Below are 27,927 nucleotides of genomic sequence, written 5' to 3' on the forward strand. Positions count from 1 at the left end.
TTTGAGGGTTTGGCAGACTTTGCAGGTGACAGAAAGGGTTGGATCTAGAGTGGTTGGAGATGAGATTTGGCTGCTTTTATGGTAAACCACAAACTGTGAAGAAGTGAAATGGTTACCCATGTGTGCTGTACGTACTACTGGCTGCTTTCACTCTTGATCAACCAATTGCTGAGATAGAGGAAACTCTGTAAGACAGGCAAGAAACTATAAACAGGATACTTCACAATGTCTGTGGAAGAAATCAAACAACCAAAAGGACACACAACAAATTCAGCACTGCAACAGGTTCTAAAAAGTCATCCAGCAAGTATGCAAAGTTTAACCACTCTTCCTAGAAGTTCTCGAAAACAAATCCACTGACAAAAAAAACTTTGTAAAAGCCTATCCGAATTTCACTACCAAGAGAACACTTTTTTTTTGTAATTTATTTTCAAGTTTTATCATACAGGCATTGTGGCGATGGTACGTTACAGATCATAGCATTGACATGAACAAGGTATAAATGTAACAAAGCAAGCATGATGCATTCATGTGTAGAAATGAAAGAGTGAGGCGAACCATGGTCATACATTGGAGACAAACATTTCTCGCAAAACCCCCTACAACCTTGCAAATCATGGCAGAAGGAGACAACAGCATACACAGCAGTTAAAAACAACCAAGCAACCGTGAAGGATCAACGACCATAATCAACGATAGACACTACCCCTAATGTGTAGTCAAGAGTGGACACCTAACCCACCCCCTTCGGGACTATTCCACTGGCCACTTGGGACCCCTGAGTCGACCTGTATCTGGCAATGTAATCTCTATATGGACCCCATATGTCCACTGGTCTGGACGAGCTAGGGATTAATGTGGAAAACTCTTCACAATTTACATTACAAAAGGCCAGACTCCTGAGCCATGCCTGCAGAGTGGGGACTCTTCTGCTACCCCACAACAACGCGATTTCCCGTTTGGCCAATAGGAAGCCCAATGCAGCCAGCCTTCTGACCTTCCGAGGGAAATTAGACACATAACCCAACAGTGCAATCTCAGGAGTGGGCAAGAGCTGCATGGATAGCATGTACCAAGAATACACTTCACCGAAATTGTGGATTCTGAAGTCTTTTGGCAACACCATCACAAATGAAGTTGTCTCTAAAAAGAAGACAAGGACACTGTGCCTCAGAAGCAAGGCAACCAACAGTTAGTCCAATCAGATCAGGATTAAAAAAGAAATGGCACAAGAAGACACCAGTCTCACAACATTGTAGAGTCCCAATTCAAGACCAAGTCAAGGCAAGTAGACGAGCTGGCTCTGGGCAGACCCTTTTTGTCACCCACCTCTAAAGATCTCCCAAAAGCTGTATCCGGAGGGAGAACCATCCTCAAGAACTGTCTCGCTTTAGGGACCTTCCATGTTCTCCTTATGAACACCCACATCAAACCACTCATCCAGGGTTAGAATATCGACCCCACATAGTCAGCAAGCTACCAACCAACCTCCATGACCCATTATTACGAAGACTGATTGAAGGAGCTGTTCGTATCTCTGGCTTCATTGAAAAGAGCTTCCACTCAAGCATAAGCACTAATCCATCCGGATGATCTGAAAAGCACTGTATTCAGAAATGGAGTGGGTGCACTACTTCTACTAGACCCGTCTGCCACCTATAACAGCGTGCGCTACCAGGGTCTTATATAGAAGTCTAGAGGAACTCTAGAAACATCCAAAATGATCTCCTTCTACCTGCTCAGATCTGGTATACTCTTTCTCCCCGTTTGATTCATCTCCTTTCAGCACAGAATATAGAAAACCTTCAAAGCACTTTAGTCTCACCACTCCTCTTCAAAGTCCATTTCAGTGCCTAGCAGAGTTCAATAAGTCCTTCAAAATAACTTGCTACGACTATAAGACAATATGCAGACCATCATAAAACTGAAAAAGAGGCACCTAGAAGTAATGGAACATTACCACTGCCTCCGAGCCATAGATCAACGGATGCTGTGTGACAACCTCAAACTTGAATCTTCTAAAATTAGGACTCTAAACTGCAGAGGATGGAAAAACTACCATGTATAATTCTCTGGTACCAGATTTTGTCCCATCACCAAAAACTGTTTAATCTGAAATTTGGGAGCAATCAGGAACTCCACAGTTTTCCTTGCTTTGTAAGTGAACCAAGTCTTAAGAAATGCTTTCTACATCATGCACACTCTTGGACCTTTCTACTCTTGATCAGGTTTCCAAAACATGCTACAGGCCAATGTCACCCTTATGTTTTATTAACACTATGCAAACATGCTCAATGCAAAGGTCCTGTTCTTCCTGGCATGTCAACTTCTACATCTTCACCAACGGGGAACCCTCACATCAGCATTCAAAGTATGGAGAGACATACAAAATGCAGGAAGCAAAGTGTAGCCATACCTCCTCTTTCTGAGTGGCAGTTGTAGGTGTGGCCGAGGAAAAAGGACTTTGGCTGAACGCAATCTATCTGCGAGGTGGTCTTTTCTGGAAAAGATTCAACCTGTGAGCACACAGGAACTTAGTGCATGTCTGTTCTTCAAGTGAGCGAGGTTTCCCTCATGTGGGTCAAGTACAGAAGAAGTCATTTGTACTCCAGTTAGCATAGCATCCTCCTCATGAATGTATTCCACGCCGCTTCAAATCCTCTGAACCACCAACATTTTTAAACACTCTACCTCTCACCATCTGCTCTGTGCCCACTGTTATCAACCTAGCTGAAAAATACCCTACTTTCTAGCACCTTCCCAGGCAAGTTTCCTGTAGTATGATGTCATTATTTAATTACATTTTTGTACCCATTTAGGAATATGCATCTCATTTTTTTTATTTAATATCAGTGGACCCTTGGTGATCTGCTTCAGAGAACATGCCATACAAGCAAATATAATGAAATAAATGAACTTTTGATTCTGAGGCATGCTGCACTGAAAGTAAGAGGTCAATCAATCAATATAATCTTTATTCAATCTTCGAAAAGCAGATCATAAAAGATAAACAGATAAAAATAGGCAGCAAAAAGATAGTAAAATGTACAAAAATTGTTAAAATAGCCACAATAAAATGAATTAAAAGGCATCCACTTAAAGGGGTTAAAAGCACATGGATCTAATTTCAGCTACCAAATGGAAGACTAAAACATAAAACACAAATATACTCACTGGCACTATATCCAAAGCAACATATTCCTCCTTGATAAAAATTAATTGCAAAACATCAACTTGGAGAAATCAGAAATTTATAGATCAAATTTCAGCGTCATAATGAAAAACCAGCGGCACAAAGTGCAATTATACTCGCTATCACTATATTTAAAACAGCATGCTCCTCCTTTGGGTTGAAATGCTCTCAGGAAGCAAGCAACTGAGTAACACGTATCATAATCATTAAGTTGCTGTAAAGAAAGTAAGGCAGCTTTACACTTAGAGAATTTCTACCTACGCACGGCGGCATTAAAAATGTCCTTGTGAACGGCAAGTAATAATTATAAAAGAATACAAATTGAAATAAGGATTGGCTTGATTGCTTATCACATGGACAAATACCTATACCTGCGGTGGAGTATTGTCCTAGTGGGAAACATATAAGCCATCAAATTGAGCCTAGCCTAAATGTATCCAATAATGTTTTCTCATACAGGTTTGCCACAAAAAGTAAATAAGGAGCACTCGCAAATGACATCTGGTTTATACAATAGTCTCTAACCAGGGGTTTTGCCACTTACAGGCGATATCAGCGGTTAACATCCAGATCTGGCTCATGAGTAGAAGAGTACATTGCAGCATTAAATTTGAACATTCATTCTTACGTGTCCAGGTCATGATATGGTTCAGACAATGACAGTAGTTCATAGGACTGGCAGCAGACAGTGTACAATACAGCCACATTGTTCAGTGAAGAGTCATAGTACTGTGGACATTAATCTCGCAGATCTCAGTGCTAAAACACAATATCAATGTAGTTAGTGCTCCACCGTCGGCTGTTGCATACAGTTCCGAAGAATCCACATCTCCAGTGCCGTGACACCTAGCAATCAATCGCCACATCTACGGCATCAGGACAACAGTGCCCATCCAGTCACCATTCCAGTAGGGCAGAAGACAGCATAACCCGCAATAATGCACATATCTCGAAGGGTATGGTATGATGTCCGTTAAGCAGTGTACCTCTAACCCACCCCAACTCAACTTTCACTCTCCGAATCAGTATCCTGCACAGCCCTGGTCAGCAAATAAACCTGCAGTGGGCTCCAGAAATCCTTAGGCCTACAGCGTACAGGCATCATTTCAGCATATACATTGTACTGATCCTGACAATATGTTACATCATCAAGCCACTCCTTGAATTTCGGCGTCCTGCCTCTTCCCCAACGAAAGCCACTCGCCGTTTCGCCAGCAGTAAAGCCACATCTGCAAACCTACGATACGTTGCTGGAACCTCCTTCGCGTACCCCAGTAGCATCACTATGGGATCAAACGGCACCGCCCTCTCAGTCATAACCTGCAGAGCGTCGTGAACCTGCATCCAGTACTCATATATGGCGTTACACCCCCATGCCAAGTGGAGGAAATCAGCTCCCTCCGCCCGACATCGAACACATCTATCGTCCTCTGCTAAGTGGAATCTGAGTTTCCTAGCCGGAGTATAGTAGAACCTCTGTATGAATTTATAATGTATAATCTTCAGGCGGCAGCTAGAAGAGATATTGGCCGTCATGCCAAACCAGTAGGCCCATTGCTCATCAGTAAGTTCAGCCCCAAGTTCAAAGTTCCAATGTTCTCGCACACGACTAGCCGGCGTTACCCGCTGTTTCCTGATGGTGCCGTACAATTTGGAGACCAGATGACTTCCGTCAGATACCAACATCGCGTGAAGCGGTAGAGCCACCCCCGGCTCTTTCGGGAACTCAGGTAACATTGTACGCAGGCCCTGTCGAAGCCTGACATAATAAAACACTTCTAATGGAGAAGGTGCCGACATACCAAAAAATTGTTCACGGGTACGGAAACTACCCTCCTGAAACAGATCTCCCCACTTGAGTATCCTAGTCCGTTTACACATGCGCTGAAACCCCATTTCCTGTAGCAAGGACAGCGCAGGATGATAAGCCAGAGGCAGCTCCGGCGAGTAAAGGAATGCCACGCCCAATGTCTTCGCAAGCGTGACCAGGCATTAACCGTGCAAGTCACCGTGGAAGCTGTGTATCCACATCACCGACGTTCCCCAACACCATACCCTCCAACGGGAGGGGATGCGCAATCCATTGTTCCGCAGCTAGCTGAGGCATAAATGGCGTTGGACGCATCCAGTGATAGGCATATTGCGCTTGAGCGCTCATATAATAAATTTCAAAATCCGGAATGTCGAACCCCCCTTTATCGTAGGGCAGTATTAAAGTAGCCCATGCCAACCGCGGTTGTTTACCTCCTCAGACCAGTCGAAGCAGCTCCGAGCGGAGGCGTTTAAAAAAGTACGTGCCCGGGTGATAGGGGATATTCTGAAACAAGAATAAAAAACTGGGCAGTACCACCATTTTCACTAATGACGCTCTACCTGCCATAGACAGGGGCAAGGACGTCCACCTGGTGACATTGTCCGCCAATTTGGTAATGGCGACACCATAATTGAGCCTAATCGTTTCCTCCCTGTCAAGGGACAGCACAATGCCCAAATACCGAAGATCCGAGTCGCACCACTCCAGGGGGTAGTCCAGCGGAAATCGGCGAACCGCTGCAGTGAGCGGAAACAATTGAGATTTTCGCCAATTAATATGTATGCCCGATAACTCTCCGAAGGCAACGAGCTCTCGCAGTAGCGCGTTGAGATTCGCCTGAGAGTCCCTCACATACAGCGTGACATCATCCGCATACAGTGAAATTCCTATTTGGCGCTGAAAAAAATTAAACGCACTGTGTTTATGCAATTGCCGAATTCTACAGGCCAGCGGTTCTATAGCAATAGCAAACAATAGGGGAGAAAGAGGGCAGCCCTGTCTGGTCCCTCTCGTTATTGAAAGTTGGGGGGATAGCACCCCATTCACAATCACCCTCGCCACAGGCTGAGTATACAACATTTTCACCCACGAGATAAATATCCTGGGAAAGCCCATTCTACATAAGATGTCTATAAGGTAATTCCACTCCACGGAATCAAACGCTTTCATAGCGTCCAGAAAAATTGCGGCCACAGGGAGGCCCGGAGCGATCGCGGGATCAGGGAGAATAAAGTTCGAAGGTTATGCGAGGTCGCGCGACCCGGTACAAAACCGGACTGATCCGGCAGTACAATGGTGGGCATAAGCAATGAGAGCCGCGCTGCCAGAACTTTCGCCAATATTTTGACATCGCAGTTAAGGAGTGAAAGGGGCCCACGTCTAGGGGATCCTTTCCAGGTTTAAGCAAAGAGGTGATTGCCACCTCCCTCATGGACCCCGGTAGTATCCCCACCTCCAGGGACTCCTCGAAGACCTCCCTGAGTACTGGAGCCATAATATCCACATAGCATTTATAAAACTCGGCAGGGAGTCCATCCAGCCCTGTCGCCTTACCATTATTCAGGGACATAATGGGCTCTCTGATTTCCTCCACCTCAAGGGGCCTCCCGAGAAACGCCCTATGGTCATCCGACAGCCAGCATAAAGCAAGATCATCAAGGAATCCTCCGTATATAACCTCTCCCACCTGCTGCGTAGTGTATAACTGTGTGTAATGCTGCACAAATGCCTCCTGAATCTCCTTCGCGTTCCGACAACGCGTACCGTCCTGCAGGACCAATTCCAAGACATCCGTACTAAATCGTTGGTGTCTCGTGAGTGCAGCCAGTACCTTCCCAGGTCTCTCACCCTCACAGTACTTCCTCGCAGTCCAGTATTTCCCTCTGTGCTTCACCTCCCTGGCTGCCTCCTCCTCAAATTCTGACAGTTTGTCCCTAAACTGATGTCTAAGTTCCGGGTCAGCGCTGGTCCGCATTCTATTTTCTAGATGCTTTAAATCAGCCTCCAACCTTGTGATGGTATGAACAATAGTCTTAAGCACCCCACAACTCTTGGATATTGTAACACCCCGGATCGTTACCTTAAATGCCTCCCATATCATTTCCACACTGTCTACTGATCCCTTATTCCTGGGGAAAAACGCCTCAATTTCCTCTCCAAGCTCTGCCTTGAATATGGGGTCTAACAGGGCGGAAGGGAACAGCCGCCATGGGGGTCGCGGTCTATGGAGTCCTGGTATCGATAACGTGACCTTAACCGGGCTGTGGTCCGAGTATGTCCTGGGGAGATATTCCACCTCATGTAACCCTACTACAAGCCCCCTCGATAGAAAAATGTAGTCCAATCGCACCCAAGTACGAGCATGTGCTGTGAAGTGTGTACCCTCCCTACCGCCCGGGTGAACATACCTCCAACTATCCACCAGCCCTGCCTCCTCCACAATACCCCGCAACACATCTCTAGCCTGAACATTGTATTGATGACTGCCATCAGATCTATCCTCCACCACCCGCATCGCTAAATTAAAATCACCACCCCACACAATGTGCGAGGCATCAAGAGCCATAACATGACCCCAGAGTGTAAGAAAAAATGCAGGTGTATCAACATTCGGCACGTAGCAGTTCACAAAGAGCACAGTATCCAACCCAAGCCTCCCCCACAGTAGCACATATCTCCCATCCGGATCCACTTTCACTCCCAACTCCTGGAAAGAAAGAGTTTGCTTAATCAGTACAACAGCTCCACGTGCATATGATGAGTAGGATGAAAATTTTCTAACTGTGGCCCACTGCCTACCAAATGAGTGATCAGCTGTCTGACGCAAATGTGTTTCTTGCAAAAAAGCAATCTGTATTGAGTGTCTGTCTAAATACTGTAGAACATTCCTACATTTCCTAGCATTGTTAAGACCACGCACATTCCAGGACAATATCGATATCTTATCTAATGTGTTATCTGGCATCACCCATGTACAATGAGCACCGTGACATATGCATCCATTTGACAACATCGCTTCCTCGGTGAGGAGCGACCGAACACAATACCAGTACAGACTCCCACCCGCACTAAATCCACACCACATTCATCCCCGCCTTCTTCCAACCCCTGAACCCAACAACCCCCCCCAGCCCCACCCAACAACCCATGTGTAACAGACGCATGGTCAGTACTAGGAACAATACAAACTCAATATATAGCATCCAAAACACAGTGGCACTGTACTCATCAGCAGAACACCTACTACGCCCCCCTCCTCCCTCATGACAACACCAGCAGTAAGCAAAAGGCACAGGACCGCCCAGAGGCACGTCCAGACAGGCAAGACCCAATACGGTCCCGAGATAATCAAACCTTTGGACCAACATGTCATGCATGACAAAAGCATAGCCGCAAACGTCAGTACACCAAACCACAGTCCCAGGTAACCTTCTCACTGCAGGAGCAATGCATCCACCCCCTCCCACCTGAACAACCCCAACCTGCCAGGACAGCAACCCCCCCCACCCATCCAACAAACCATTTGCATAGTAAACATCCACAACAGTGGGGTATTCCCTCCGGGGAGTAATCCAGAGGTGCACTTAGCCACCCCCTCACACCACGCCATAAGCCCTCTCGTAGTTCGTGTGTACGGCCCAGGCGTCGGGGGGGTGGGTGCCTGGAGCATATGATCATCATCGCCCATCGTTCCCCCAATGACCCTCAACAGCAGCAAATTGCCTCAATCCGTTAGTTTTCACAGTAAGTTCCAACAGAACCAATATCGAGAAACGCATAAACAATAGAGGCGGCCGCCCCAGCACCAGTCCAAGGAGTGCAAAGCCCAGACGTCGCCTATGCAGTGGGTAGGATCAAGCATCTTCATCCGCCGAATGTGAACCTTCCTGTCCGTCCTCATTTCGTCGCCGGTCCACAGCTTGTTCCCGTCTGAGGCGCTTCACAAAATCTTCCGCCTGTTGCAGATTTGTAAAAAAATGCTGTTTCGCCTGGTGCGTCACTCTCAGCTTCGCTGGATATAGCAGAGCATAATCCACCTGCAACTCCCTAAGTTTCTTCTTAACAGCAAGAAATTTGCGCCGCTGCTCCTGCACCACTGGGGTGAAGTCCGGGTATATGGTGAAGTCGACTCCGTCATAGGAGAGGGTACGGGCAGCACGGGCTGCTCTAAGAGCTGCGTCACGGTCCCGATAGTTCAGGAGGCGCGCAATGATCGGGCTCGGTGGTGTACCCGTAGCTGGTCTCGGCCCAAGGGAACGGTGCGCTCGCTCCACAATGAACTGCGTGGAAAACGCCTCCACGCCAATCGCACCAATTAGGATTTTCTCCAGATACGTCTCCATCTTCCCCACATTTGTCGTCTCCGGCACACCTACCACGCGTATATTATTGCGCCGACTCCTGGCCTCCAACTCCTCATTCTTTGCAGCTATCACCCTTAGGATATTGTCCATTCTCGCCAGCTGTGTCGTGTGTGTAGCTGCAGTATCATCATGGTCCGAAATGCGTTGTTCCGCCGTAGTGATGCGTTCCTCATGCACGTCCAGTTTTTGCACCACCGCGTCCATCCGCGAAGATAGTTTATCCACCTTGTCCACAATGGTGGCAAACCCCTGCCTCATTTCTTGCATCATCTGTTGAAAATCCGGGGTAACAGGTTGCGGAGCAGGATCCGTGGTAGGCGGGGGGGACCTAGAGCTCCCGGGATCCTGAGCGAGACGCGCAACCCTCCTGGCCGCCATTGAATCAAAGGACAATTTAGGTTGTTTGTGGTCCTGCTTCCCCATGGCTCTACACCTGTGGTCCGTCGCAGCACCCACCAGAGGCAAGAAGGGTGGTCAATGTAGGCACCGATCGCACCATAACACGACCCAACAGGTGAGACATCCGCCCCTCAGCCGGTAAGCACAGTTCACAGGCACCTCAGAGCAAGCCGCTGCCCCCAGGCTCCAGAACCGCTTAGACGCGATCCACGGGACACAGCGCACTCCGGTACCACCAAGAGTAGACACAGCACAAACAACAGCGGGTATTACTCACGACCGCACCTCCCCAGCTGCAGTGCAACAGTCACAGCAAAACAGCTCCGCAGGCAAAGAGGTAGTGCGTCAATCCTTCTCCCCAGTCAGCGCCATAGACAGCGTGCAATACATATCAGTGCTAGTAGCAGCGGCGTCCAGCCTCCAGTAGCACACACAGCAGGGTGAGTAGTCCGCAAAAGGGTGCACCAGGGGAGGGGACACGGACAGTTCACAGCATAGGGCTCAGCACATATGGATCCCTGCCGCACAAACCCAGTATGGCTCCAGCGTGGGGTAATGCAGCGCAGTCAGCGCCCCGCCGATGGCAAACTTCCCTCGCCCACAGTGCCAAAGTCTCTAACGGCGCCAAAAAGCAGCAACGAGGCCCCGCAGTAGCAAAATACTCGGTGGGCACTCACAGCAGATCTCACCGTAGAAGCACCGCCAGCCGTATGTTCTCATCACCCAGTCCAGGCGGGGAACGTTTCCAGGCAGACGGGGGCACGAGCAGGTAGCGGGACCCCGCCACACCCGTCTGTGTAATGGCCGCCTCCAGAAGCGGCCGCCGGCCCAATGTATGCGGTGCTCCTCCCTCAGACCGCACTCAGCTCAGCCCCCACAGCAGTGCCCCAAACACACCTTAGCAGGATCAAGGTACCGGGTCTACTCTCCGGTAGCGAGACCTGCTGCTGAACACCAAGTCAGGGAGCCTCACCGGGAGACGCGAGCCTGGGCCCATGCACCATGCGTCATACCACGGGCTCAATTAGGACAGAGGGCCGGCATGCAGTAGGAATCACCTCCAGGACGTCTCTCGGAGGAATCTTCACCCGCTCATATCTCCAGTCAGGATCATCCGTTTCCCACGAAACCTGGAACGAGTGCGTGTCATGGCATCCCCTACAAGGATCTGGGGTCAAAAGGGGAACAGGCGCCGATATAATCACCGGGATGACGTTGCGTCCACCTGCGCTGACGTCTGTTCTGTACACGACTTTCCGCGCCAGGAACGCAGAGCCATGCAAGATACTGACCACTGTTGCCTTGAAACTAGGGCCCTGAAAGGGATGACCTTAACCCTAGATATCAGTTCGGAGAACGGGGAGGATGGGTGTGGCGGTAAAGAATCTATCACTACTAATGTTTCTTACAGATACATCGTTACCGAAGGTAAGTAACTTGTATATATGAAAGAAACACGTAGTGACAGAGTCCTTACCTTAGAATAGATACCCCAGCAATACCAACCCCGGTGGTGGGTCTGCAAAGCAAGATCACACCAAAATGCCCTGGAGAACAGAACCGCCAAAGAAGCCATCTCCCCGGACTTGGCTGTCCAGGCAGTAATGCTTGGTAAAAGTGTGCAGCGAGGCCAACGTGGCTGCCTGACAGATGTCCTGCAGGGGAACACTGCGTCCCAATGCAGTGGTGGCTGCATTCGCTCTAGTAGAATGAGCACGCAGCCCCACCGAAGGCTCCTTCTTAGCCAACGAATACCAGGCTTTGATACACAAGACGACCCAGCGGGAGATAGTCCTCTTGTGCACCGCTCGACCTTTCCTGGTGCCAACGTAGCCAACAAAGAGTTGGTCATCCACCCGGAACTGCTGTTTGTGGTGGAGGTAAAACGAAAGCGCACGTTTTGGGTCCAGACAGTGGAGCCTTTCTTCCTCTCTAGAAAGATGTGGAGGGAAGAAAGTGGGCATGGTAACAGTCTGCCCTAAATGGAAGGCCGTGACAACTTTTGGCAAAAAGGAAGGCCAGGGCCTGAGCACAATCTTGTCCAGATGCATGGCAAGGAACGGAGCTTTACAAGAAAGAGCCTGGAGCTCACTCACTCCCTCGCCTAGTGGAGGTGATGGCCACCAGAAAAGCAGTCTTTAGAGTCAAAAGACGAAGAGGACAATTGTGAAGGGGCTCGAAAGGAGCGCACATCAGAAAAGTTAAGGCAAGATTTAAGTCCCACTGTGGCATCACAAACGGAATAGGAGGGAAAAGTGTGTAATACCTTCGTGAAATCTATTTACAACAAGGGACTTTCAAAGAGAGGGATGATCAGGTAGCCTGAGAAAGGTCGAAATGGCTGAAAGATAGCCTTTGACAGTGACCAGAGCAGAGCCGTGCCAGGCCAAAGAAAGAAGGAACAAAAGTACCTCGGAAAGAGGGGCAGAAAGGGGATCCACAGCCTTTGCTGTGCACAATGCCACAAACTTGTTCCACCTGCAGGCGTATACCACCTTAGTGGAGGGACGCCTGGCTGCCAGAATCACATCACAAACGTCAAGAGGCAAGTCAAAAAGAATCAACTGCCGCCGCTCAATCTCCACGCAAGGAGGTGGAGATTGGGCATGTTCGGGTGCAGGACCGTCCTCTGCTGCTGCGACAGAAGATCCTTCCGTAGAGGCAGTCTGATCGGGGATCTACGCTCATACTGAGTAGCTCAGGATACCAAACTCTTTGAGCCCAGTCCAATGCCACAAGAATAACTTGGGCCCGGTCACGTCAGATCTTCTTCAGCACTCCGGGTAGAAGTGGTATAGGCGGAAAGGTGTACAATAGACAGCAACTCCACTCGCGATCAAAAGCGTCTCGGAGCGAGTGCCGCCTTGGAAACTCTAACGCACAGAACTGCTGACATTGCGCGTTCTCTTCGGTGGCGACTAGATCTAACCAAGGTTCTCCCCACTGCTGAAAGAGACCTTGCGCCACCTCCGAGTGAAGACGCCACTCGTGATCCACCATGCACCGGCGGCTGAGCTCGTCCGCCCTGGCGTTCAGTGAACCTGCCAGGTGTTGAACCACCAGGGAAATGCCCTGATGTTCCAGCCATGTCCAGAGGTGCAGAGCCTCCTGACATAGGGTCCACGACCTCACCCCGCCCTGCTTGTTGCAATATCACATGGCGGTGGAGTTGTCTGTGAATACCTGCACTTCTTCGGACCGAGGAAAGGAATGCCTTCAGTGCAGGTTGAAGGGGAGCTTGGATTCCGCCGGAGACCAGAGCCCTCTTATCTCCGCCTCTCTCATGTGGCCACCCCATCCCAGGAGGGGCGCATCCGTCACAACTGTGTGCTGTGGTTGGGGAAGGGAGAGGGATCTGTCGCTGACAATGCTGGTTCATGAGCCACCACTGCAATTGCCATGTAGTGCCCTGCGAGATCTGGACGAATTCGGAGAGAAGCCCCTGATGCTGCGCCCACTGGAACTTCAGGTCCCACTGCAGAGCCCGCATATGCCATCTGGCATGGTCGATCAGCAGGATGCAGGAGACCATGAGGCCCAGCAGCCTCAGGGCCATCCTGACCGAAACCCAGGATGAGTGCTGAAAGACCGGAATAATCGCTCGAATGTCCCGGACTCGCTATTCGTGTGGATAAACCCGAAACTGCGCATTGTCCAGAACAGCTCCAATCAAAAAGGAGCTTCTGAGGGGTACCAGGTGCGACTTAGGCACATTGATAGAGAACCCCAGCGAATGCAGGAGGTCACCCGTAGTCTGGAGGTGGGAGACGACTGCCTAGGGCGAATCTGCCTTCAACAACCAGTAGTCGAGATAGGGGAAGACTGACACCCCTGATCCGCGCAGATGAGCTGCGACCACCGCGATCTCTTTCGTGAACACCCGAGGGGCACTGGTAAGGCTAAAGCGGAGCACGGTGAACAGAAAGTGCTTGTGGCTTACCGTGAACCGCAGGTAACGTCGGTGGGCGGGCAGGACAGGAATATGAAAGTAGGCATCCTGCAAGTCTAATGCTACCATCCAGTCTTGTGGGTCCAGGGTAGACAAGACCTGAGCCAAAGTGAGCATCTTGAACTTCTCCTTCCGGTGGTAGCCGTTGACGTTCCGAAGGTCTAAGATAGGACGCTGGCCCTTGTCCTTCTTTGTAACCACGAAGTAGTGGGAATAACAACTATGGCCTACTTCGGGCATCGGAACGCGCTCGATGGCCCCCTTGGCCAAGAGGGCCGCAACTTCCTGCTGGAGAAGTGCCAAGTGATCCCCTGACACGTGGTAGTAATGAGGTGGAATGGCTGGAGGGGTAGTCACGAAGGGGAGGGAGTAAACCTTTTGGACAATTTGCAGCACCCACTGGTCCGACGTGATGGTGTGCCAGTGGGGGGGATGATGGCCAATCCTTCCTCCCACTGGCGTCTGATGGGCCTGAAAGGACGGACTAGGAAGGCATTGCAGTGGATGCCGCGGGGTGGGGGTGGACTGACCTGCCCACTGGCCCCAAGAACCGCCTTGACGGTTCCCTCGTCCAAGGTACTGGGGAAGAAGCTGATGTGCGGGACTGTGGCCCTGTGAACGTGGTTGGGCGCCCCTTCCGCAGGCACGAAAGGGGCAAAAGGCGGAGGAGGCCGAGTGGCCGACAGGCCCAAGGACTTGGCCTGGACCTGGGAGTCCTTAAAGCGCTCCAGCTCACTATCTGCCTTAGTGCCAAAAAGGCGAATGCCATCAAAGGGCATGTCCATGAGAGTATTCTGGACATCCTCAAAAAGCCAGTAGCCCTCAGCCAGGCGTGGCGCAGAAGCGCCACCGTCGTGGAAATCGCCCTGCCCAGCGAGTCGGCGGTGTCAAGTCTACATCGAATGGCGAACATCGCTGCTTCGCTCCCAGCAGCCACAGCTTGGGAAAGAACCGTCTGGACCTCCTCCGGACAGCTACGCAGCACTTCCGCAACCGTGTCCCAAGGAGAGAGGGAATGACGGTCCGAGAGGCATGCAGTGTTCACCAACGGCAGCCCTAAGCTAGCAGATGAAAACAGCTTCTTGCCAACCTGCTCCAGCTTCTTGGATTCCCTATCACGAGGTGCAGAAGGGAATGTGGTTGGGGATGCAGAGGCCTGGACAACCAGGCTCTCTAAAGTGGGGTGTTGGGAAAGGAAGAGGGGGTCGCCCGGAGTCGGGCGATGGTGTTGGGCCACGTTCCTGTCCACAGGAGACCCTGTGTTGGGCCTGCACCAAGTGCCCAAAAGAACGTCAGAGAGTGCCTCATTAAGGGGCAGCAAGGGCTCCAAAGAGGGTGTTGCAAGTTGGAGCACTTCTGTCTGGAGGTTAGTCCTGATCGCCACCATAGGAAGCTCGAGGTGGAGGGCATTGGCCGCCGTAAACAACACCACTGCGTATCTGGCTCCCTCCTCCGTGGCCACGTATGGAGGAGACAGCATGCCAAGGTCAGGTCAGGTCAGGTGTCAAGACCACTGGCTTCCCCCAAATCCTCTGTCTAGTCCGGGTCATAAGCACAATCCAGTGCAAGAGGGTCCTCGGACCCATCCCAGTCCTTCCCTTCCTCCAAAGTCTGTGGAACAGGCTGAAAATACGGAGGACGAACATAGGGAAAAAATTCTCCCATCGGTAACGGCATTGACGTTGAGCGATGTCGATCGGCACCGTGTCCAGTTCAGGGCTGGAGCCGGGGATGACGTCGTCCGGAGGAGCGGGCGACGTCAGAGGCGGTGCCGGTGGGGTCAACGTGGGTGGAGGCGTGACAAGGTCAATCGGCGTCGACCGGGGTCCGAAACCAGATCCCATGGGGGCCTGCGGCACCGGGGCCGTTGGCGACGCCGGGACCGTAGGCGACGCCGGGGCCTGAGCCCACGACGATGGTACAACAGGACCCAAGTCGGGCCCGCGGGGCCCGGAGGGGCACCGGCGGGCCGAAAACGCCCCAAAGAGTCGGGCCATGGCAGCAAGAAATTCTTGCACCAGGGCAGGCGTCGCCACTGGACCCGAAAATGGCAGGTAGGCCGGCGGTGGCGCCACAGGCTCCACCGGCCGACCCTCAGCCACGACGGGCGAGGGGACGACGAAGGGCGACAATGCTTCGACTTCTTCTTGGAATGCTTCGACTTACCTGACCCCTAGTGCAAAGACTTGGATCCAGAAGAATGATGGTGACGACTCCGCGACCGGTCCTTCGACCTCCCACGGGCGCAGAGCCGACAGCTGGAACTCTAGCAACTTTTGGGACCGCTCCCGCAAAGTTTTTGGCACAATGACCCGGCAGTTGGGGCACGACTTGGAGTCGTGGTCGCTCCCACACGCGGTATGGGTCCGTCACCGACATCATGCAGTGACAATCCCCACAGTTTGTCACGAACTAAGACCAAACCACCGGAATCGATAATGTACCCAACGCCCATCAACCAGTGTACCACCCGAAGGTATGAACACTTCAAGGCAACACACCAGCAGGGGGAAAGGGGAAGTGGAGAAAAAGAGAGAGACTGCATGGCATCGTTGTTGAATGCAGAGCACACAATGGAACAGCTGAGTCGCGTGTTGTGCCTATAGTGGGAATATAATCTTTTTAAGCAAACATATAAACTTGCATTACTTTAGTATTCAAATTATATTTCTAATCCACAATTACCTATTTTGTCCAGGACTTAGCTTCTCTCTGATGTGAACTGTATTTGGAGATGTATTTCAGTATCTGTAATAACAAGAAACTACACTTACTCTACTTAACTACTATGACCGTAAAGAATATTGCTATTTCCTAAACCGTTAAGTACCTCTTCAAAATACAGCTCTGCAGTTGTCTGGTATCCTTATCCTAACTCGAAACTAATGGTTTCTTTGTATCGAACAGAAAATATTATCGTTGGTTTGAAAAGATTCTAGTCCTCTAAACATTTAAACAAGAAATTGTCAATAGTAGCCTCAAATTGGAGAATACACCTCTCGCCACAACTAGATACAATGTTGCCTAAACTGAACTGCAGTCCTGGTTCGTGCTTGATCTGAAGATGCGGCGTTGAAATCCCACGTTGCGCATGCGTTCTTCAGAAGCTCGTTACGAAACTGTAGCGGTACTGGAAGAATGAAGACGTGACACGCGTCAGCGCTTCAATTCCAATACCAAACTAAACTCGGAAAATTCCAATGACTCAACCAAAAACGCATATACGGAGAACCTTACTTCCGTGCGTTGACGGTTGAAGTGCGCAATCTTTTTTCAAATTGGGCATTATAAGCACTCGGGTGCGCGCGAGACAAAAAGACTAGAACGCTAATCTTTTGCCTGTGTGAATGCCAGTCTTCGCCATATTGGATTTCTGCAGAGTTAAAATGCACCGTTTAAGGAAAAGTCAACTCACCTTTAATTTGCTTCTCTTGTGTGAGACTCTCTTATTAACTTCTAACTCTGTTTTTCTCTGTTGTGCCTGTTTCTGCACTGGAATGGTTTGACAGGTTGTGATACAGTTCTTACGACACCAGGAGTCGAACACTCAAGAACAATAGGAGACAAAAACCCTAAAAAAAACTCAGTCAAAAAATGACTGGGGGTACAAGCTCTTCCCGGATCTGCGCTTGCTGGCGCGGAAAAAGAAAGAACTGACGTCAGCGTGAGTGGGTGGCGTCTAAGTACTGGCGGCGGCGTCCTCCCGGCGATCACAACGCCGACGACGGACGCGGAGCCGCATGACGCCACCTACCGACGAGCCCGGGTACATCTGACAAAAAACTTTCCAGATCCAGCCTGACGCCTGGGGATATTCTAAGGTAAGGAATCTAGCACTATGTGTTTCTTCCAGATAGTATCTTGCACGTACTCCATGCATAACTCCTGGTGCACAGAAAAATGCGTTATCGAAGGGAAACTCCTAATAGTCAGCGGCAGAATCTATTCTCTGCCTGGATTACACCAACATCTCTACAGTCCTAAACACCCATAACCGTATGTAAAAAGTGGCTGCCATTTCCAGTTGTATATCTTTAACATCGGGGTAACCGTTTTTTTGCCAATTGACGTGGCGTGTGAAATAAGACTTAGGAACGGTCAAGTGCTGCAAATCGGAGCAGTAGTAATGGTAAAGCTAAACAGGTTCTGACCCTTGCTAGTGTTTAAAAAGTATGGAACTGACCTAGTGGTAAAGTACAGAGAACCTAGGTACAATTGTTTTTAATATTCGGTTACAGATTTACCATTTTACTTTCAGTTTCTTAAGATGTGTTATGAGTGGAGAGGGCTGATGACTAAGGTGGCCACCTGATAAGGGAGCACCTACAGCTGAGTGAAAATATGATGCATCAAAGTCTTTCACAGCGGCACACCTCTGGGACGCTGTTGGGTAGGCGGGTCAACACTGCGGCACGAGGCCTGATACTCGCAGCGGATGGGTAGGAGGTGAGATTCAACCATGCTCACTGGGGCAAACTCTGGGGCGAGGGTGCGGCCTGTTCCCCTGGTTATCCAGGATTGCGCAGCTGGAGCGTAGGCTCAATGGGAATCTGGTGCAGCGGGTGAGAAAGTGGTGTTGATTTCCTCATGCCCGGTTGGCTACTGGTAGTTCACTGGTCCCGACACGGGTGTGGTGGTTGTGTTGTGGGTTGCAAGACTTTGCGGTCAGGGTTTGTTGGGGCCTTTCACCTGTCGTGTGTCTGGCTGCCATATTAAGTAAATAACCTGCTGCTGGCTGTCTGTGATGTGATGCCCCTACTATTTGGGGGCTTGGACTGGAGGAGCCTGTACAGCTGCTGGGGGACCAGCTGCTTACACAGTAGTTGTCTTGTGAGCCTTGTGGGTGACTGTGGTGGGGCTTGGCATGGGCCCCCAATACACTTTGGCCTCCTGAGCGGTCAGCTTCCTAACATCTTGGTATCTTAGAGAGCTCTTTTCCCTACCCACTGACATGTGCCCACTGCTGTACAGTGCTCTGCCCACTGATGTGGAGCCACTGCTGCATGCAGTCCTTGGGGGACCAGGACTTGGAGCCACATGACTCCCCCAGTGGCGTGGTGTATATTTATTGATGTGTGGTGAAAGCCAGTTGCTGTGGAATGCCATCAGGGCAACTGAAGATCTGTGCCTGGGGAAAGGAGGTGGGATTTACCGTTGTTTGAGCAGATATTTTTGTCCATGGTGTGGCCTTGTCTTCTATACTGGCTGCCCTGTTCTCCCCTTCGCTGTTTTCAGTTCCAGCCGGTGAATTATAGCTCCTTTGTGAACTCGCTTGGTTGTACTGGTCATCCACCTCTTAGACCTTGTCCTGTGGCGTACCCTTGATTAGATGCCCTAGCTGGAAGTAATTGGTGGACAGCTCAGGGTTTGCTCTTGTGTCTGTTTTGCTTGTATCTCCTACATCATGAGCAAGTCCAACCAACGGCATGCCAAACTGCACTTTAATAAGTGCAAATCCACTATGCCATAAGAGCAGCAATCCCCCAATAGTTCGGAACTAGAGGGTGCCAATGTGGCTGTACTGTTCATTAAAGAAAGTTTAAAATATATTGATGGCAGGATGGACAAGCTATCTGCCCACCTCAATAGTTTCCGACGAGTTGACTACCAAGACTCTGGGTAACACAAGCTGACACCCATATCTCTGACCTAGATGACACAAACCATGAAATGGAGCGCGACTGACGTCTGCCTTAATAGAGCTGAAGGTAATTAAAGCTAATAACAAAGATCTAGATGGCAGGTCACTGACAAATATTGTGCAGATAATGGGAGTCCCTGAATCAGCTACTGGCAATAATGTAGATCAATTTGTTGAGGAACTGCTGGGAGTCCCATTTGACTGTGATAGGTTCTCCAACACCTTGATTGTTGAGAGGGCATATTGCACGCTAGCCCCCCAACCTAAACCTGGTCTAAACCCATGCCCCATCATCACATGCCTGTTGAAGTAAAGTGATAGGGATCTTATATTGAAACTTAAAAGAGACAACCTGAGCTGTCGTATGAGGATTCTAGTCTCTCTTTCTACCCTGATTTCACATCAATAGTATATGATGCTCGGTGTTCGTCCATGAAAGTCCAGAAGATCCTTCGTAGTGGGTCCATTAAGTATTCCATGCTATTCCCAGCCAAGTTGTGCCTGTAATAGAAAGGGAAAATGCATTTCTTTTTCACTCCTACGTCGCCCTGGATTTTTTTTTTTATATATTCCACGGCAAGAAGGTTCCTCTGTCTGGTCTAGCCCAGCAGCCACTGGGGGAAGCTGGCAGCAGTGCGCCACTGCCTTCTGCGACAATGATATAGGGCTTTGTAACGATCTATAATTTGTTTCACCAAACTTGCCTTGTATGCTGCTGATGTCTATGAAACTACAACGAGGTACAGTAGTATAGTGTGTGGTATTTTGCATGAATGAGACAGGCTGTCTTAAGTGCGAGCTCTGAATGCAGCTATTGAACAGTTTGACACTGCCTCAGTTTCTTTCCACTTTCAAGTGTATGGATTTATATATACTACTATCTGACATATTGTAGCATCAGTGGGGTCTCTGCTGTGCTCTCCAGGCGCCCCCACATGTGAAGTGCACCATTTACCCCTGAATTATTTGGCCCTGCAGTTTAGCTTGTTTAGTATTTGTATTCATCTACATGCAGACTCGAGATTCGCAACAATTGGGATTGGTAGGGGTGTGGAGTGTTTACTTTATTGAACTCTGTTCTACCCAGTTATCACAAGGTACAGGCATATACAGAGACACAGTGACACCATAACTTTACATTGGTACACCAACCAGGGCTTTATGGAGGCGCAACACTGATCACTGAGCAACTCCACTACACTTGATCCATGCATCAATAGTTAACTTCTTAACATGGAATGTTATGGGATTGAACAATCCTTGCAAGACCAGACTGGCATTGGCGCTTGAACCAGCATAAAACTTAGAGTTGCTTTACTCCAGGAGACACACTGCTCACCAATAGCTTGTCCGGCTTTTGCCTTGTCACGGGGCACTCATCACTATTTTAGCCACCTACTCCATCTATTCTCGTGGGGTGCTTCCTCTCATATGGAAGACAGTTCATTTTTCACTAGTAGAAAGCTAAACGGTTTCTGCTGGCAGGACGGTGGCAGTGGCCAGCGTGCTGGATGGGTGACCCCTTATCCTGCTCGTCAACATCTCTGGCCCAAATAGTGATGACTTGGATTTTTTCAATGACGTATTGCAGCTCTATATGAAATACAGGTAGTAGCCAACCATTTGGCTAGGAGATTTTAACTTCACTTTCCCCTTGTCACTGGATAGTTCAAAAGTGCCTTTGCTGCAGGACTTTCGAGCAAGTCTCACCCTCCTACACATCATACAGGTATATGGTCTAGTTGATGCCTGCTGACTGCTACTTCCTACGCTACCTGAATACACCTTCCACTCCCCAGTACACTGCTTCTTTTCTAGCTAGATATGTGGCTACTTTTGGACATACTACTGCAACAGGCATGTGATGTGGTCATACTCCCTCGTACACCCTCAATGAAGCTCACCCCCAACCTGCCAAGACCCTCTTCAAGGTTCTACTATTGGCAGATGAAAGGAACAGAAGTGCAAGATCCAAGTCTTTCGCAATGAATTTAGGAATGCTATCTTGGCAGTATTTCCAACTTAACTGAAACTCTGCGTTAAGTATAGATATGGTCTGCGAGGCCTTCAAAGAATTTGCCTGTGGAATATGCATCTCCCAAGCTCTGGAGTCCTTAAATCCACACTTAGACACCTATCACTGCTAGAAACGCAACTCAAGAGCCTAGAAAACAGAAACACCTTAGCCAAGGATGAGTCGCATTTAGCATAACTACAGAACACACTGAAGGAATTTAGGGAAGAGGTAGAACACGAAATACTATACCTGGACTGACGTGCCAGTGTGAGGGGAATATTGTATGGGTGATAAGACCAGGCAGAGTTCTCGCCTGGATCCCCAAGTGTGACAGGGGAGGCGAAGGGATCACCAGCATTACTTGCCAGAGGAAGGGCATTACTGCCGACCCTACTACTAAACTGAATGAGTTCTCGAGTTTATATGTTCAAAAATCGCAAGCGGATCCAGCATATCTGTCCACCTCCCTTGACCAGGTGACACTTATAAGGATAGATGGTGACGCTAATGAACTATTGAACTCTCCAATTACTCTATAAGATATTGAGATTTGCTGGCCCCAAAACCTCGATATGGATACTGCAGCCTTTAACTCACGGAGTCTCCCACAATCTACAAAAGAGGCGAGCATTACACTATTGTTCAAACCCAATAACGATCCCACTGAGTGTTCCTCCTATCGCCCCTTGTCACTGGTAAAAGCAATTAACAAAATCTCTGCTAAAATCGCCTCACTGAGACTACAACCATTAATGCAATTTTTAGTATTGCCTGATCAGTCGGGCTTCATCCCACAATGCTCTAATTCATTCAATCTTTGTTCCTTAATGGCTATATTACATAATGTGGATCGCCAGCTTCCCTCAGTCGCTGCCATTTTAGATACAGAGAAATCATTCGATTGACTTGACTGGTCTTTCATGAGACAGGTGCCTTGTGGATTTTGATACACAACTCCAACTGCGAGAGTTTGTGTTAACACTCTGCACTTGAACTCGTTTGTGATCAGCAGTAGCACCTTAATGGGGTGCCCCCCCCTTATCCCCGCACTGGCTATAGAGCCATTGGCTTACTTCATACAAGAGTTGCATTTGCATCATAGATTGCCGCTTGGCAGTACGTTGCTAATATTCACACTGCACGCTGACTATGTCATACTGTACATACAAGAACAAGAGGTCAACCTGGCACCTATTGATTTGGGGGATTCTCTGGGTTACCAATTAATTGGTCAAAATCAGAGGTGTTCCCTTTGAATGATGCCTGTGCAGAGCCAACATTGAAACATTCTTTATGATGGCGCCCTGATAGGGTATGATACCTTGGGGTCTGAGTCAGTAGGGATTTTGATTATTTGATCCACAGTAATTATAGAACTGCCCTCAAACAAAATTAAAGCGAGCATTGGGAGGTGAATTCAACTTCCTTTATCCCATCCTTGGGAGGATCTCCTTAACAAAGATGGTGATAGCTCTTATACCTGTTCGCAAATATCCCTGTATATCTCCAGCATTACTTTTACCAGCAATTTCATCAGACTCTCTCCTGATTGATATGGCGTGGGGGACTACCCCGGATAAGTTCGGAAGTGATGATGCAGCCTATACAGAATGGCGCTCGGGTGCAGGCTCACTACCTGACATATTGAACTAAGTACATTCATAAGCACGTTAGCATTGAGCAAGAACTAGCACGACCACCCTCTTTGCTGGGTCGTATAGGCACGCCACCTTTAGTGACAAGGCAGGACATGGATGTGCATGCCTTGATGAGCCAGGCATGGTGGAAGCTATTCCGGAAACTGCATCATGATATTCCCTACTCTTTGGTGCTGCTGGTGGCTGATAATCCCCTACTACCTCCTACCGGCGAGAAGGTGTTTAAAAGGCTACTGTGGCAGGCAGATATATACACCACTAGGGCCCTATTCGAAAACAATGCTTTTATCTCATATAATGGTTTCTGTGCCTGCTCTGTGTGTTGTCCCACCGCTATCTCAGGCTCTAATTGGCAACCAGGACTAGCCTCTCCATGTACCCTGCTCCATTGCCCGACATGCAACTTCTTATGACATACATAAGAAAGGATGAAACAGGGCACTCATTATCATAACTATACTCTACATTCCTGGCTAGTACACTGGACAAGCTCAGATGCTTCTACAAGGAGATACTTCAAACTTACCCCTCTTGTACCGCCACCTTGTCCCAATTGTACTTGTACTAACCAAAAGGTGCGTGGCTGTGAGGTGGATGCAGAGGAGGGTGCTGTCTTTGAGGGGGGGTTACGAGATGATGCTTACAGTCAGGACATGTCGGAATAATATGCTGAGACGGCCCATCCCACTGCTCAACTCAGGGACATATGGGTACTTTCTGTCTTTATCTGCAGCACAACACTGGATCACCATCACCCTCCCTGCACACCTGTGGTCTTGCCATGCAGCACCTTGCAGTAAAGACCCACTGCTACGGTGAAAAGCCCCTCAACATGTGTAATGTTTCTCTTTGCCTTTTATTGATGTTCTGTGATGTTTGCATCATGGATATCATTCTGAAGATAAAATTGTATGTATTGTGCTATAAATTCAATAAAGAAAGTTAAAAACAAAAGATGCACTATGACTAAATGAGTGAAGAGGGGTGTAATTTTTCCCAGACGTTCATTTCGCTGACACAATCTACAGTAGAACTTACTAATCTGGACATTTTATTTAAAAGTACCAAAGAAAATGACTGAATAAGAATCAGTATTGGCATTTCCTTTGTTGTTGATCATTTCTACAACAAAACAGCATATACTGTACCATTCATTCCAGCGAAACTTCGATTGAATCCATTTTTAAGAATTGTGGTCAGGTGGGCTTGAGCTGTCCCATGAAAAAGTAGCCTTTCGTTATTTTGGCTGCCATTCTTATCATCGATGCTCAATTTCTTGATCATGTAATTTTTCCACAGGAAAACATTCTGGATTCTTTCAATCTACAAAAAAAGATTTACTTAGTCTCTTTTCCCAGGACACGAACATGAACTGAAGCAATGACTTCTATCAGCAAAATAAATGTGAAAAACATTACTTTACTTCCCACATTGCTGAAAATGAATTTAATAGACTATAGGCCTATAACCTTTTGAATCCTACTAAGTGAAAGTTATCTCTTGCCATTGCTCTCACGAGCCCAATGATTTGGCAATTCTAGGAAGAAACTGTATGACCTTGTTAACGCAAAAAAAGCCTTAGGTGTGAGTGCATGCAAATCAATAACTGTTACCAATATTTTCTGCACTACAGAATCAATTCCCGTTTGCAATGCAGTTTCAGTAACATGTAGAAACATACTGCATGACATTTTCTAATAAAATACTCAAAATCTATCTACCAATATGCTAACTCTTCCAGCTGCATAGTTTTCGCACAGTATCTAGCCAACAAAATTCAATTCCATTCAATTCTTACAGTAAAAAGTTACAGGTCTTTAAATTGATTTCTTCCTTTGCTCCTGCTAACAGATTCTAAAATTACATTCTTGACCGTCCTACCTCATCCATTTAAAAACTTGTGTCTTGCACATCATTGTCTGTAGGTCATAATTCAAACAGGACTATTCTGTGGGCTCAGAGTCACGATAACAGTATATTCGATGAATACAGAACAATGTCTAATAATAGTATGAAGGTTACCGAGGATGTAGGAAGGAAAAACAAAACTAATAACACCAATTGAATAGCATCATTTGTTATTTTTACGAAAATTCAAAAAGTGTACAAATATTTACATATTGCAATTAACATATACCAATGTGAAGACTTTTGAGAAGGAGTCCCAAGTGTGAACCGAAAGAGTGGTTTAAGCACACATTAAGGTGACAGCAAGTGACAGTTATGTACACGGTTTCAACAGGGGTATATTTACAAGGGAATGGGAAAACGACCATATAAACAATCTTCAATAATATATACAATGACTGTGACCACATCCTTGTTCATTTTGTTCCCCTTTACCAAGTACCCGGCTGGGTTCATTGTGAGTACGTTTATCTTCTTCCTTTTCACGCATTGTTGGCACCTACTCCACCACGGAGCCCTTGATTGAATCCTTACAGGTACCAGGCCCTTCACATACAGTCCTTTTTGTAAAATCACCTTCCTACACATGGAGCTCACTTTCCCTTTCTCACCCCCACAGATGTCCCACACCGTCCCTGTCCTGATGAGACCCTCCATCCTGTAAAGGGTCGCAACGCCGTCGACGCTCATTGGGAATGAACCTACTAATCAATGTCTATGAATTCAATAGTCATTGTATATATTATTGAAGATTGTTTATATGGTCGTTTTCCCATTCCATTGTAAATATACCCCTGTTGAAAACGTGTACATAACTGTCCCTTGCTGTCACCCTAATGTGTGCTTAAACCACTCTTTCGGTTCACACTTTACACTTGGGACTCCTTCTCAAAAGTCTTCACATTGGTATATGTAAATTGCAATATGTAAATATTTGTACACTTTTTGAATTTTCGTAAAAATAACAAATGATGGTATTCAATTGGTGTTATGAGTTTTGCTTTTCCTTCCTACATCCTCGGTAACCTTCATACTATTATTAGACATTGTTCTGTATTCATCGAATATACTGTTATCGTTCCACTGGAACCACTGTTTTTTTATATAAAATATGTACCCTGGTTCCTTAGTGGGTAGGGTTCCCTTGTTTTTTGTGTAACTGAAATATAAAGCAGGAATTTGTTGGAGATATTTAGGGCCTATATTGTGCAAAGACTTGAAGGCAATAAATAATGCCATGAAATTGATGCACTTCCTAATTAGAAGCCAATGAAGTTGGACTAGGGTGGCAATGCAGAGTTGTGCTTAGAGATCCCCAGCAACAGCCGGGCCACCGCATTCTGAAGGGTTTGTAGATTATTAAGAAATATGTAGTGAAGGAGGTCCACTCAGGAAGATTGTATTTCAGGATGCTTTATTCGTAAAGACAACAGGTTGTAAGGTACAGGACATCATGTAGATATGTGGTAGATCAGAGCCCCACCAGGAGCTGCCTGTAAGCTGCTCAGCCCATGACCAACTGTCACTGCCTCACTCAGTCCCAACATTCTGAGGCATCATCAGACTCCAACATTCTAATGAGACAGCACAGGCACTGGCAGAGCAGGGCTGGTAAAACACCTTACAGTATAATATGCAGGATACTACATATCCCCTTTCGTTCAAACAGAAGCATTAAACCAATACGTGAATAACAACTGGTGAGAGAGAACCAAGGAGGAGATAACAAGGAAGAATAGCAGAGGAAACAGAAACAACGACAAAGAAAGGTGTAAGCAAAGCAGCGTGAAGAGACGGGTGGAAGAAAATGAGGAGGAGGAAGAGAAGAGTAAAGCGGAAACCGATAGAGATAAAACCGACTCACAGACATAGAAAAGATGAGGGAAAAACGAGTAATCAGAAAAAGGAAACAACATGGGGCAGAAGAACTCACACACACCAAGGACCAATCCCCAAACGCACCAACTGGCCAGGCAGGCAGGAAGGGAAGAAAGTACAAGGCACAACGGAGAATGAACACCAGCCTACACACAGACACAGGAAAGTAGGGTAACAGGTTTCCTCCAGAACAGGAAAGAAAAGAATCAAAATAGGAACAAAGGAAGGCTGGAGATAAAAGACGACAACAAGAAGTGTAGATCCAGAAACCAGGGATGACAAAGAGAATGACACCACGAGGAAAGCTGGACGAATAGAAAAACAGAGAAAAGGCAAAGTAGATACATACAGTATGACTACAACTTCCCTCTGTTTCTAATAAACATAATAAATACGACGTAAGTGTAGTATTGCGTTATTTAAAACAGCAAAATTACAAAATGTAAATAGACAATAACAGTCAGAGGGACTACAACCATGACCGTCCTCTACTCCTCTGCAAGAATGTGAGGAGCATTGTAAATGGGACTGAAACCCATGTGAAGCCCATTGTAGGGTGACCATATAAACCTAAATGAAAATGTAACCCATAACACACCCTGTGTGAGGGTGAAAATTCAAATGGGACTATGACCCATCATATGCCCTGTGTAAGAGTAAAAATTTAAATGTAAATGAGACTGTAACCCATAATAAGCCCTGTGTGAGGGTGAAATGTAAATATACATGGGACTGTAACCCATAACACTGTTCCCTGTGTGAGGATACTCGTGTAAAAGTAGAAAGGGCTGTGACCCTAGCTACAGTGCCCTTGTAAGGCTAAAAGTTGTATGTTACCTAAGTAGGCAAATGTATATGGGCAAATGGGGCTATAACCCATTCCCATCCCTTTATAGGGTAAAATTGTAAACATATGTAGGCAAATGTATATGGGCAAATGGGGCTATAACCCATTCCCATCCCTTTGTAGGGTAAAAATTGTAACCTATGTAGGCAAATGTATATGGGCAAATGGGGCTATAACCCATTCCTATCCCTTTGTAGGGTAAAAATTGTAACCTATGTAGGCAAATGTATATGGGTAAATGGGGCTAGTACCCATTCCCA

The 27,927-nt window shown here is 47.8% G+C and overlaps 1 protein-coding gene across 1 annotated transcript in view; it reads right to left on the reverse strand.

Moving 5' to 3' along the window:
* The window catches only part of LOC147668850 (protein mono-ADP-ribosyltransferase PARP14-like), a 253,350-nt gene that overhangs the window by 58,684 nt on the left and 166,739 nt on the right, over positions 1-27,927 (reverse strand). The window contains exon 3 of the mRNA XM_086948398.1: positions 24,183-24,357. Coding sequence (XP_086804524.1) covers positions 24,183-24,357 — 175 coding nt within the window. The remainder of the gene's footprint in view (positions 1-24,182; positions 24,358-27,927) is intronic.

The sequence above is a fragment of the Lissotriton vulgaris genome, unplaced genomic scaffold (assembly GCF_964263255.1).
Source record: "Lissotriton vulgaris unplaced genomic scaffold, aLisVul1.2 SCAFFOLD_2822, whole genome shotgun sequence".
Taxonomy (NCBI): domain Eukaryota; kingdom Metazoa; phylum Chordata; class Amphibia; order Caudata; family Salamandridae; genus Lissotriton; species Lissotriton vulgaris.